Source organism: Pyxicephalus adspersus, chromosome 3 (genome assembly GCF_032062135.1).
Source record: "Pyxicephalus adspersus chromosome 3, UCB_Pads_2.0, whole genome shotgun sequence".
NCBI classification, from domain to species: Eukaryota; Metazoa; Chordata; class Amphibia; order Anura; family Pyxicephalidae; genus Pyxicephalus; species Pyxicephalus adspersus.
This window is the reverse complement of record NC_092860.1, coordinates 12,344,877-12,358,897: the sequence shown is the minus strand read 5'-3', so window position 1 is coordinate 12,358,897 and position 14,021 is coordinate 12,344,877. Positions and strand designations below refer to the sequence as shown.

Below are 14,021 nucleotides of genomic sequence, written 5' to 3'. Positions count from 1 at the left end.
TAAACTAAAAACATGAATGATGATATATCAGTGTTCCAGGAGATGCAAAGGCTTACAGATTGTAATGAGGGAAATGCAAAGAGAGCAGAAATCTTTTCTAATTCTACTTACAGCTAATACAGGGTGTAGCTTCCATAACTGTAGAAAGCATTTCCTGTACATGGGGTATGTCAGTCAAGAGGATTTAAAAAGATTTGTTACTCCCCCATGCTCATAAGCAAGCCATATTGGTCAGTAATGGGGGGCTAAATCAGATATCTCAACATTAGCGCCTATATTGGTGCGATCTCTCTGAACACATTTTGAGGCCATTAGGAACGTCCCCTTTGGAACCCCTGGAGGAACCCTAGGAGAATCATAAAACTGAGAATGGCTGACCTAGACTCAGGTACGTTTACAGCTTGCCATACATGTTACAGTCCAGTTGGACAAAATATTCTGATTCCACAGTCTTTGTATAATGTCTAGATTTACCAAATTGGTTATATGACAATAAACCTAAACAATCCAAATTATTCATACTGTATGCAATAAGGTGAACCCTAAATATGTTTTAGATGCATTAAAGATATAAGGCTGATAAACAGTCCTATTATTTTGTAGGAAGAAGGATGCTGTAATATCTAAGAGATTGCTAAATCAATTTTGTAATGCCTATGGGAACGTTAAAGTTCACTTTCTCTGGTTTGATAGCAATTAAAGTGAGAAAGGTAGTAGTGGAGTGATATAAATATATAGCATAAAGGTTCTTTTTAACAGGATATTTGCCAACCCTAATTATGGAGACAAAATTGAACAAGAACAGAAAGGGTTTTTAAGAATTTTTTTATATATATATTACAATACCATTCAAAGACAAACAGTAATAGAGTGCTCAGTGTGTACGATTATTACAACAGATTCACTGAGCACTGTAATACTGGATTTGTCTTTGAATGGGTTTATATATATATATATATATATATATATATATATATATATATATATAATAAATCACTGAAGCCTCAAGAAAGCTTTACCATGGTAATATATTTCAAAAGCCATTCTCAATATTTTAAATCTGCAACAAAGGATACAACTACTGCTTGTCTAGGTAGTTCCTGTTAAATGGTGATGATACTCTGTCTCCATGATATTAGAACACCGGGCAGTAGTCCGTTCAATCCGAGCAGCCACAGGGCAAACTGGGATGAGAGATTGATAGATAAGGCACGCCACTATGTTTAATTTGCGAAGGGACATCACCTGTTCCTTTCTGCAATGAAGCCCTGGCTGATGGCTGAATTTTCATGTAGTTTGCACTAATTCTTATGTTTAAACAAGAGGTTCCAAGTCAACTAGCTCTACTTTAAGCAATAACATTCCGGTACAAGACCTGACCCCTACACCATTTATATAATTTACTCAAGATAATATTGCTACAAGGAAGACATTCAGTCAATATAGAGATGTATGTTGCCACTTTAAACCCAGCCTTTCGTGTTTTTCTATTTTGAATTTCTATGAATATTGTTTATTGCTGAATATTATTGCTACATGTACATTTGAGTCAATTTATGTATTTCATTGACATGCAATGATCATGTAGGCTGCCAGAAGAACATTGGGGAATTGTCCACCTTTTAGATTTGTTGTTACAGACTTAAGACTTATCATTGATGTGACATTATATTGCATGGCACCCCATCCCCACCAGCTACATAAAACATCATAGAGGGTGGTGGAGGGAAAGGAGGAAAAGCTGGGACAGAGCAGACAGACAATCCCAGACATGAAGAGGAATATGACATGGCATGAGGGGATTGGCACTAGTGAATGGACGATTCCTGGTGCAGATAAACTCACCGGCAAGTTCAAAAGCACAAGACAAGGGAATAAAAAACAAACATTCATGGAAAGGTGACATGCTGAAGGCAAGGATTCAAAGTATGAAATTTTTCTTCAATGATTTTTTTTTTTTGGTACCTTTCTCAGTTATTGAAAAAAAGTCTAAAAAGTAGCCATAAACCTACCAGTTCAGCATAAGGGACAAAAAGCATACAACACGCATCTCGGTTTTATTAGCAAGTACAAAGTCAATTAGACTGACAATGCCTTTATTTAAACAGCAGAAAATCATTGATAACAGTTAGAGTCAAGTCTACATTATCGCCCAGCTACAGGAAAAATATAATATATACGTTTGTTGTTAGGATACAAATTCAGAACAATCCCTTTAGGTTTAATTGGTCTAAAAATACCAAGTCGCTAGCCACAAAGTTGCACGTCTGTCCTCAACACCAAAGTGGGCAGGATCAAAAAGGCAAGTCTTTTTGGCGTTGCACCCAAAAAACCCAAACCAGCGACAAACAACCAGAACATTTCAAAAGGGAAGAGAATATGTATATATTTAACAAAATTTATATTTATTTTTATATAATATTGAAGATAAAACTATTCATAATTACTGAGGTGTACTGATGAACAATTTTTTTGTGTTTTGGTATGAACGGCCTTTTTCTGTACAAAAACAACAATTCTGGCATGCATTTTATCCCCAATGAAAACCAGGTTTGAGGAATAAAAGTAGTCAATCTATAGCTATAACATTTTGCACAATATTAACTCTTGGAACGGGCAGGGGCCGACTTCTTAGACTGCCAGTGGCCAAAGTGCATCAACCGCCTATTCTGCTCTCCAAAACACAGATGGTGCAGCATGGTGTCTCCTACGAAGGTTCATGCAGGCTACTGAAAACAGTAGCCATTGTGGGAGTGGAGGGAAGAATTTGACTAGCTATGGGCCCAGAGAAACAGAAGGGAAACCAACCCTGCTTAAACATTGTTGTTGTTTTTAGTGGGGTTCTGTTCCACAGGGAAGGGCCTTTTGGGTTTGAGCTACACCAACAGAGCTGGGAATATGTTCGCTTTCAGAGAAGGAATATAGAGGAACCTGTAGGAACTCTCAATGCTATGACTGAGCATACCTTCTGCTGAAACATTTTACATTTTGTGTTCCACAAATGGTGTCAGAACAGGTATGTAGTAGCCAGACTTTTACCAGACAATATTCTGCTGTCCTTCCCCTGGCCTCTTACATATCCTTCCAATACCAAAGCCATATCATGTGCAAGGTTTTCTTGTTGTCAAACAGAATTCCTCTTAAGAGCCAACCAAACTAGCACACTATTCTCAGAAACTTGTATATGGGCATCTACAGGTACAGCTAATTATGTCCAGAAAGACAAGATTATGAAATCCTATTGGGAATGGGAAGGTGATTTTTGCCCCAAGGTAAAGATAACTGCACAAGATTGAGCTCTGCCACAGCAGGAAGGACCTGGGGTGAGTGTAGAATGGTTCATCAGAAGTTGGGGGAATGGGAGTATGTTAATCTGTTACTTTATCCAGTCAAGGAAAGGTAGCAGATTTGGGAAGCATAAGACTTTTCCCTTTTCTCCTAGGATACAATGCTCAGACATGAGTGGTCAATCACCAGAACCTGAAGGTATTTTAGGGGAGAATTTCTGGATGCAACTAGTGCATCAAAAGGTATTTTGCTTGGGGTTTTCCAAACAAGATCCCAGCCCTTTACCCTAAAGTCCCATTCTCTTGGGACCAAGGTGCAGAAATCATCAATGATCATCCCTTGTCCCCAACTGTTGGTAAATGAAAAACCTGTGAAATATGGGTGCTTTAGATTCTTATTTGCCCTTATGTTAAATTACCTTGATTATTGGCTACCAGCTAAGTACTCTAGGTGAATGGAAGGTTTAGCGTTGCACTAGGTATGATACAGGTTTAAACAAAGTTCTCCTTTTCTACTGAAAGCCAACAGCCCCTAAAATTCACTTTATTTACCTGTAAAGTTAATAAGGCTTCCCTATAACCATCTATTGCTTTTCTCATATACATAAGTAAACAAACACTGTAATGAACAATATATATTATATATAAAGGTTAATGACAACATGAACAAAAATACAATCAGGTTAGTAGTTGATGCTCCCTTTTGTTAAATGACATTCATAATAGACCTTAAACAGACACTTGGAAAGAACACAGAAGGCAAAAAGGAGTATAAAATGTACAGCTAAAGTACCAGAGTACAGTCTTGGGACTTGTAGTTGTGTGAACTGATTGATGTGCCAGTCTCTGAGGGTGTCTGTGCTTAGTGGCTCTTGGGTGAACCAACATGAGAAATGTGGGTACTCGCCAACATCTTGCTTAACAGCCTTTCATGGTGAATAGGTACAGTGCAGTAAATCCCTTTCATCCATAGTGTGGTACCAACCACATGGTGTACAGACTGAAGGTAACAGCAAGTTTAAAGTGAACCTGTCCTCTGACAAAGAAAACAGGATAGCCTATGTGAGGCCTTTCCCATCGTCACATATTTGCTTTGGATTTTGTGCCAGGGGCAGAGACAGGAATCCAAGTCATAGAGTTTACCTACGTCTATTCAGCCCATGTGAGCAGCTAAATCCCCAGTTATGTCTTGTTTGAAATTGGGAATGGCCTACAATCTCATTACTCCTACCAGCCAAATAAAGCAGCCAGCTGGCAGGGGAAAGTATTTTTTTTTTTTTTTTTACAAATGTTCATTTAAGTAGCACTGATAAAGGCAGCAATCCTGACTGCAGTATCAGACTGATTTCTGGTAAATGAATTAGGATACATGTGTGTTGCACTGTATAAATGTTAGTGAGCCATAATAAACCTTGGTAAAGAGATATTTTGAAAACCACAAGTGCTAAAAAGTTTTCCTATCATATTTTTGGTGCAGTCAGGATTAAATACATTAACTAGGTATGATAGAAAGTAAGTCTTTTTTGCTGCACAGAAAGCTAAATGCAGTCAAAATATCAGGCAATAGGTGACTGCATCCATTGCAAGACACATTATCTGTATGTCGGAATATAGGCAAAAAGATGAAATAAGCACAGCCACTTTCAGAGCAAATAGACACAATCAACTACATGAAATGTCCAGTTAAAGGAGGAAAAAAAAAAAAACTCTTCACCTTCTCTAATGAAAGTTATCCCCCTGGTATTAACAACCAGGAGAGTTAAGCCCACATATTCAGCTATACTAGACTTTTTAAAGCCACTATAACAAAATCAATGAGCCACAATAGCAGTCTTGCAGCAAGTGGCACTGCAAGACCATGGAAGTTAAATGCCTGGTAATCACAGCAAGATATCTAAAGATACATTAGTGAAAAGACTTCTGATTGAAAAAGAAGTCTCACTATCATTTTTAGAAAGTTTTTAAATTTCACAAAAGCTCCCTTTTTTACCTCCATCAAAAGACTCAGATAAGCTTTTTGGTGAAGTGCTGGCAGTGTATCTTCTACCCCAAACACAGCAGTGAAGACATTTAAGTGCATAAAATCTAACTACCATTACACTACCATGACGAGGGAAGAAGAATGCAAAGAGTTTTTTTGTAAGTTCTGCAACTGCCATGCCCCAACTTCCCCCTCATCTTCTTAGTGTTAAGGGAAAAAAAAAAAAAAAAAGACAAAAAAGTGAGCAGAAAAAGTGAAAGTATAAACTTCAATATAAAAAAAACAAAGCTAAATAAGTGTTTACATTTTCTCACAAAAAAAATTACAAATAAAATATGATTATTTGAAGGGAAATTACAGGACAAATGGAAATATTCCACCCTCTGCAAGAGGACGTGGATTAAGTCCTATGCTTTTCGCAGCCATCTTTTAACAACTGACCCATGCTTTAGGTGCTTGAAGAACTTGAAACTTGATCAGATTGAATTTAAGAAAATGGTATTGCCGACTTGTTGTGGGTGAACATTACAGGGCTGTCAACATTACTTTGGTACAGGCCAACCAATAACAAGTAAGCAAGGTAAAAGCTTATCCCCTTAAAGCTTGTAGCTTACCAAGTAGTGAAGAATGTATGCAGATATAAGCTCTGAAACCAAACACAATGTAGTCAAAAATGGCAGCTCCCATTACTTCAATCCTGACCAGTTTAATCTGGAACTAGAAATCTCAGCAACTTTATCTGTGTGGGAACAGCTCAATGTCAAACGCTCACTGGCCAGTGATGCCAAAAGGTAAAAGCTACAAGTATGGTCAATAGTACAGAGAAGCAATGAGAATGACCATCGATGAGTTTTTACCTCTTATGTACTCACACTGACATAATTCCAATAAAGTGAACTTATACTCCACCAAATATTTGTCCAAATTTAGTGCAGGCGCCATATTTTTTTGGCACCTTCTCATTTAGTTTCACTTGGCTACCCATTTTTTTGGCTAAGCACCACCAACTGTTACCTTGTGAGCCAAAGATAATTTCCTGTCTATTAAGACTGCCTTGGTTGGCATTAAAATTAGGAGTTGACAGGTCTTAGCCATAAGTAGCCTTAGCAGACCTAGCCAGTAAGTCAGGTCCTGCTAACAGCGTGATTAAAATTTTTAGCCATGGCCTTGTGGGATACATTCCTAGGAACAATTATTAAAAGCTTAAAATGGAGTACAGCTTAATTTTAAGTTCATCTAACCAAACCAATTTTTTCTTAAACATCTAACTGTATGGCCATACCTCAATCAACTGGCAGAAAAAGCTGTAAATTAAACCAATTTGCTTGCCAAATCCCTGTGAGCTGCAGGGGGACAATGTAGCCTCTTCATATTATTAAACCGAAGTGGTTAAGCTTATGGAAATAACCAATTCTCCTGGAACTCCCCTTTAAAACACAGGGAACAATACACAGAACCGGTAAATTTTTTCCAGAAGTATCAAGACTAATAGGTTAAATATTTAGAAAGTTCATGCACAAAGTTACATGAAAATCAAATGATGGAGAAGACATGGAGACTCTTTTCTTCCAGAGTTGCTGGTCTGGATGGGTCCATTGTTCGGCTGATAAAGGAAAGGAGTGCTTTAACAAGATAATTCCAGTGTCTGTGGAGCTTCCTGGATCTCGTTTGTCGTGGCAGTGCCGGGTATGGTGTCTAGGTTGGCATTGCTGGTTTGAGATCGGCTGCGTGGGATTTCCGTTGAGCCGCTGCTGGAGGCAGAGTGAGTGCGGGATCGGACGAGTCTGGTCATACTTGCCGATGGCACTGCAAAACGAGAAGAAAAAAAAAATGGGTCAACACAAAAGCAAACTTTGTTACATTTGCAGATTTGTTTACTTCCAGTTTAAAGATCCACACACAAAATAGATTACTTTAAACATTTACAGAAAGAGCACCAATGTGAAGGCTGGCCATACATGTGCCAATTTATAAGACTTCTAAGCCTCTGGCAATGGCAAAATAAAAGAGAAAACTATTACACATGGCTTTGATCTACCACATAATTTGATAGATGGTAAAGACTTTAACTCTGCAATAAACTGAGATCTAATTAAAACAGGAAAAAGCAACTACAATTTCACAGTCATGTGATTTTCCCACTGCATTTAAATCAGGGCATTTTCAATCATTTCTCCTTGATGGAAACCACACCATTTCAGGTCTTTGCAGCTTGAGCCATTAAAGCAATGTGTATGACCAGGCCTTTCTCAACCTTTTTCACCTCAATAAACCTTTAAAGTAGTTGACCGAGAAGGGGGGAATCTTAAACTGGTGGCCGATGGAAAGACAGAACACTAAAACTAAAATTTAGATCTCGCAAGTGGTATTGGAACTATGCAAGAATCCTCGAATTTGAGATAATCAGCTATCGAAGAACCCCAATTGAGAATGGCTGCAATAGACACCCAGCACCAGGGTGCGAAAGACAACAGTGGAACTTCATGGTGGACCTTCACACTGGAAGTAATAAAGATTTTCCAAATGTTTCCCCAAAAACACAATCCAAAATGGTCGACATCTTTTGAACTTTGTTCCCTGACAAGCATTTCCAGGATACAGAAATAGTTTTCAAGTGCCATGTTGGAAACTTTTGTCAAGGTCTTTGTATTGGTTGAACAAGGCAGCTTAAATAGGTTGAAATTGTTTATACAGATAAACTGTTCAATGGTTGCTGAATGCGTCAAAACACTTTGTATGGTTTTTAGGTAGCGCATTTAGCATGTGGTAGAAATTCTGTTAAGAGATCAACCAAAATCTCCCCAAATGACTTCCAGTCATCTGTATGTAGGCACAACTCTTCTTCTATCCTACAGAAAGGGGTGAAGCTACAAAATCTAAACCTTAATCTGGACAGGCTTGGTTTTTTAGGTAGCCGTTTGCGGTGTTGGATGTAGTGCCTCTAATATAGAATCAGTCTCATGGGAGGAATTCAGAGAAGGGTTAAAATATCACACAGCCTGCAGAACTCTGTTGAGCCGATGATTCTAAATCATTTACAGCCCCTGTTCAGCAAGGTTCCAAAAGATCCAGACAAATCTGCAGTGAAGTGGAAAAAAAAAATAAAGGAATATCTAAATCCAAGAAAACATATTGCATCCTGGTTGTAGTGGCTGAAAGTTCCTACAACTTAGAACATTTTTTTGTAAGTACAGAAAAATACCCGCTAATCTTGCCAGAATCCCAGTGCCTTTAACTCCTGTAAACTGAAATCCAAAACATAGTTATCATTTTTCTTAGCTCTTATGAGACACAAAATTGCCTCATCCCCATGTAAGACAGAGGAGAGGTTTGTAGGCCAAATCCAAAGATCACACTTTGGTAATAATGTTGCTCTTCAGGTACAGTATGGTGAGTGAGCATGGCAACTTAGGACAGAAGTGTTACTGGCAAAATCACTGGGTGAAAATAAAGAAAAATTAAAGTTTAAAAAATATAGCATCTGTGGTCAACGCATTTAGGGACTAAGTAAGCTGCAATATATTATTTTTGGGTTTGGATAAACAATAAAAAAAAATAAAAATAAAAAAGGACACACCAAAAACATACCAGTTTTTATACAGGGCTGGTTTCCTAATATCAGGCATTTACATACATATGTAATACATTTACAACCATCATGCATAGACAGACATGCATTTATAAAAATCCCACATCACACCAACATGCCAAGCTGCAGTTTGATGCAAGAAGTTGCAGCAAAGATCCAGAACGCCAACTAAAAACACTATAAAACATGTCACCGAGCATAGCACAGGTCTACTCTGACCAATCCAAGCCGTGCTGCAAACATTTTTTGGCTATAGGTACCTGATTCACTGCTCAGATGACTGAGCTGAACATATGGAACTGCGGTAACATTCAACATGGGTAAAGGACAGACATGGGTAAAGGAACAGGTTAGTAGAGAAAAAGAAATTTAGACAACATACAAAAAATGTAAGGTTTACTTTTTGCAAGTTTCCATTTCAAAAACCATTAAAACTATTATTTGAGGTCCATGTAGAAATTTCAATTTTAGACAGGCCTAAGGCTAAGTACACACGTGCAATAATTGTTGTTGGAAGAGATGTTTCACGATCCTTTCCAACAACAAACGACTGCATGAAGCATGAATGAGTGCTGACCATACAGCCGTTCTGTTCTATGGAGAGGGGAGAACAACCCCGCACCCCGCTGCACTCTCTCCCCTTCACTTTCATCGTTCCTAATCCGTCCATCTGCCAGGGCCGTCGTTCGGACAATGAGCGTTGTCACATGCCAGATTCTCGTCTGATATCAGCCCTGAGGAGATTATTGGAAGAGAATCATCTGCTGTGTGTAGATAGCCTAAGTGTTTAAAATTATGGTTTGCTTTAAATATTTAGAAAGTTTGCAGTCTCAAGAGCTATGGCCTCTGCAAGCTTTAGCTTCTGACACTTCCAGGTCCCCTGCTGTACAGTGTGTTTATTCAGCTCTTCATCTACCAGTCCTGCAGGGAGGTAGAAGCAGGAACCACAGGACATAGAGGACCAAGCAGCTGACACATCCAGAAGTAACAAACACTAAGGGCTACAGCCCTTTATGTGAGAAATTTCCCTCCATAAAATAGCAAAACATTAAATTGAACCATTTTTTAATTAGAAAATATACAAGCTGCCATTTCTAAAACAAACAAAACAAATTATACTGGTTGATGTTCTGATTACCTTCCTTCTATATCTTCTGAACTGGTAAACCAGAATGGCTTTGCAGTTCAGCTAATTGAAACACAGCTGCATAGGCTTTACAGCCAGACAATTAGTATTTAGAATGAGTTCAGCAATAGAAGCTTACATCATCTTAGTGGTAGGGCAACTAAATATACTTCAAAATGTTTTTACTAGGGGAATTCATTACTCAAGGCCTAACATAGCACAGTCTCCACCCTGACACACGTGTACAAGCATCAAACCCATTCAACACCAGTTAGAGAATTAGGCTTGGAGTCCAATCTGAACAAGCCACCCTGCAGACCTAACTTTGTAGTTCTAATAGGTATAAAATAAAATTATTGTATCTAAAAAGAACAGATTCTTCACACACAGTTATTAAGAATCAAATCGGACTGATACTTGCAAATTGTAAAAGTTTCAATAGCCTATTAAGGTGGGAGAGCTGTAATAATGGGAACACCAAGGCCTTGCAGGCATAAGCAAATTTGCTGATTGCCCAGACAGACCATTCCAATCGATTTACTAATAGGAAGCCCTATACACTTTACACATGCAGTGTTCACATGCAGTGTTCACCCCAGCTTTTTTACCTGGCATTTTTCCGTAGCCACCTGGCCATTTATTGGTGGTTACTGAAAATTAGGATCTAGTGATTCTAATGCAAGGGAAGAGGGGGGAGCGTACAGCAGGGTGCCGCTCCGTTGTTCTCCCCCTCCCCTCCCCATAGAGCAGAACGGTGCTGTATGTACAGTGCTTGTTCATGCATCGTCCAGTCCTTGGTTGTTGGAAAGGATCGTGAAAGATCCCTTCCAATGACAATATTTGCACGTGTGTATGTAGCCTAACTCTTTCTGACCCTGCAGTCTCTGTTCTGAGAGTTTACATAGCAACAAATTTGTCTGCTCTTGTGTAAATAGACAATCCCAGCTGGCTGTCTAAACATTTTGTAAACTAAATTTGTCCCAGACAAAAAAAAAAAAAGTCGCACAAATCAAAGATACAAAATATTAAATATAAAAGCATGATTTTATCAAGGTAAAAAAAACAATATTTAAAGAGAGCATTAACACAACTCACTGTATCCCATTCCTTGTACAAAATATTTGAGGGCCTCAGCAAGCTTTCCAGGCTAAAGAAAAAGAAAATGTGCAAGAAGACCTTGAAATAGGAAGCTAGGACTGCCGAGGAAGATAAAAAGCAAAATTTGTATGTGGTCTAGAAGTTTAGTTGAGTAGCTACACTAAGGTACAAGATTGTGGAGGGGTCTTCCTGTATAGGCATTATACGGTAAGTGAATGTATGGGAGGATGATCAAAATTTGAGCCCATTCATATCATATTATCTGACATCACAAGAGTATGTGTGTTAAGGCATGCACCATTAACACAGCCTGATCAGTATACCGTTGCCAGCACAAATTTTGTCATTAAACAATGCACCCATAGCATTTTCACCAATGCATGCTATGTAGCTTGTGGTGCAAAGATGTGCTGGCAGCTGCTGTACAAATGAACAAGGTTCCATTCTAAAAACAAAATGACATAGTAATACAATACAATATTATGTCATTGTAAAGGATGGCATTTTACGGTGCCTTACAACATGCATTAGTGTGAATGAGATGTAAAGGAATGTCTTTTTCCAATGGAACGGAGGTAGTCTGGCTGCCTCTCACTAATCAAGGTTACATTAGTCAAGATAGGACAAGCACATGCAACAATATTTTAGTCTCTCATCACAGAATGAGCTATGTGAGAAAAGAATGTAGGATCTAAAAGTTTAAAAACCTCTGCACTACCAGTTCACGTCGAACTAAAAAAAAAATAATCACAAAAATATCACACTCAAAACTGCAGAAGTTCGATAGTATGTGCCCCTGTGACATCCCTGTGTTCTGAACAGCAGAAAAACTATATTCTGTTCAAATCAAAAAAAGTTACTACATAAGGTTAATAGATATTTAAAGATATCCAGATATTCTAATTTTAAAGGAACCTATTTTCACATAAGGTTACCTTAAGCAGTGTTGTTCTTGTTGGATCTAATCTGGAGTTGCATTCCACCTGTGAAGAAAACATTACTCAGTTTTAGTATAACATATAAAAAAAAAAAATAATCGAGATTTAAAAAGGAACTAAACTCAAAATGCACCAAAACAAAAAAATACACTTCAATCCCGGAAAGCAGTCTGATCCATCCGGAGGTCTCTTCCATTGGGTCCTGCGTCTTTGAGCCACCATCTTCGTCTTTTTCCGGGTTTTCTGCTTCCTTGGTTACATGACCCAGGCACTAGGTCGGGTGAAGTAGCCTGGAAAAAACTTGCCTATCTCACTGCACATGCGTGAGATCAGGAGTTTTTTTCCCTTTTCACGAAAAGGCACTCAAGAGCCTCCTGGGATGTGTGACATAGGTATCCCCCACCTGTCCTCTGAGACCACCAAACTCCTTGTACATGCTCTTATCTCCCATCTGGACTACTGTAACATCCTTCTCTCTGGTATTCCACTAACCAGACTCTCTCCTCTACAAACTCTTCTTGTCCCACTTACCTTTCTGACTTGGTAAAAAAAAAATACTCCCCCTGCCGCTCTCTTCGCTCCTCCAATGACCTACTAATGACTTCCTCACTCATAACCTCATCACACGCACGGATACAACACTTCTTTAGAGCCGCCCCAACTCTCTGGAATGGTCGTCCTATTCGGCTTGCTCCTACTTTCTGCTCATTTAAAAGAGGCTCAAAACCCATTTTTTCAAACTTGCCTACCCATCTTCTTTTGTCTTTTGAAACCACCACTACTTCCAACCACTACATATCTCCCCTCCTATTGTGTGTTACATCCCCCACCTCCTAGATTGTAAGCTCTTCGGGGCAGGGTCCTCTCCTCCTGTGTCACTGTCTGTATTAGTCTGTCATTTGCAATGTAAAACTAAAATTCCACCTACCACAGCATCAACTGCAGGAGAATTGTCACCAACCACCAGCAGAGAAGGGCACCTAAAAGGGAAGGTTTAAATTGAATTGTTGTAAATTAGACTTTGCATGTAGCCCTAAAAAGGCATAACACAATAATATTACCTAATCTAGCTGATTACATAGACAAACTACACACCCAGCTTTACCACTCAAGGCCAATGAACATACAAATACCTAAAATACTTTCATAAAAATGTAACAAAAGACCACCATCATAAAACCTAGAGATTGCTTTGAAATATTAAGAAAGCTACAATCACTGAACTGAAATTCAGCTACAATCACGGAACTGAAATTTGGTGCCGGTTGTGAAACTTTAAGATGAGAAAAAGGCTAGGTATACACCTGGCTTCTGTATTGCAGTAACAGCAATAGTAATGTAAAGTACATTATGCATTAAGTTGTTGGGGTGTAATTTAAGTTAATGGTGCTGTAACACCAAGGCAATGCAGCATGCCACAATGTTCTGTCATGCATTGGAACAGATCATGCAGATCCGGTGAGGCGCTAGCCCATTCATCTTGAAAGGGCTTCCTTAATATAACAGCACAAAAAAACATTTGTTATATGAATATCCCAATAACTTAAAGCACTATAGCAGCCATGTTTTAATCCAGTCTAAAGAAACATCAACCAGGTAACTGGTCTGGGACTGGTCATGAGCTTCTATACTTGCAATGGGTTACACAATGTGCTATTTAAACAAACTACTTTTCTGAATAAATGGTCACAAGGGGCTCCATGTATAAAACAGGGAATTCGACATTCTCCTAAACCATTTCCTTGTGGAAATCTTCCAGGTTTATGTGCTTCAATAGAGCCCCGAAGTGTACACAATAGAGAAAAAAAAAAAAAAAAAAAAAATTGGATTTCAGTTCCTTACCTGAGCGTTCCAACAGAATTATTGGATGCAAGAATCGGTCTTTCTATTTCCAGATCCTTGCGGCTATTAAGGAGAAACAAAGAAAGTTATTAGGAAATAATAGCAACAATACTAAAATGTACAATGGTTATCATGGGAACATGGATGGCCATGTTAAAAA

At 38.5% G+C, this 14,021-nt stretch overlaps 1 protein-coding gene across 1 annotated transcript in view; it reads right to left on the bottom strand.

The window, feature by feature from the left end:
• Positions 1–2,055: 2,055 nt before the first annotated feature.
• Positions 2,056–14,021, bottom strand: part of NDRG3 (NDRG family member 3) — a 44,037-nt gene continuing 32,071 nt past the window's right edge. The window contains 6 exon segments of the mRNA XM_072403605.1: positions 2,056–7,074; positions 9,118–9,156; positions 11,079–11,179; positions 11,997–12,064; positions 12,948–12,999; positions 13,862–13,972. Of these exon segments, the coding sequence (XP_072259706.1) occupies positions 6,893–7,074; positions 9,118–9,156; positions 11,079–11,179; positions 11,997–12,064; positions 12,948–12,999; positions 13,862–13,972 (553 nt within the window). The 3' untranslated portion in view covers positions 2,056–6,892.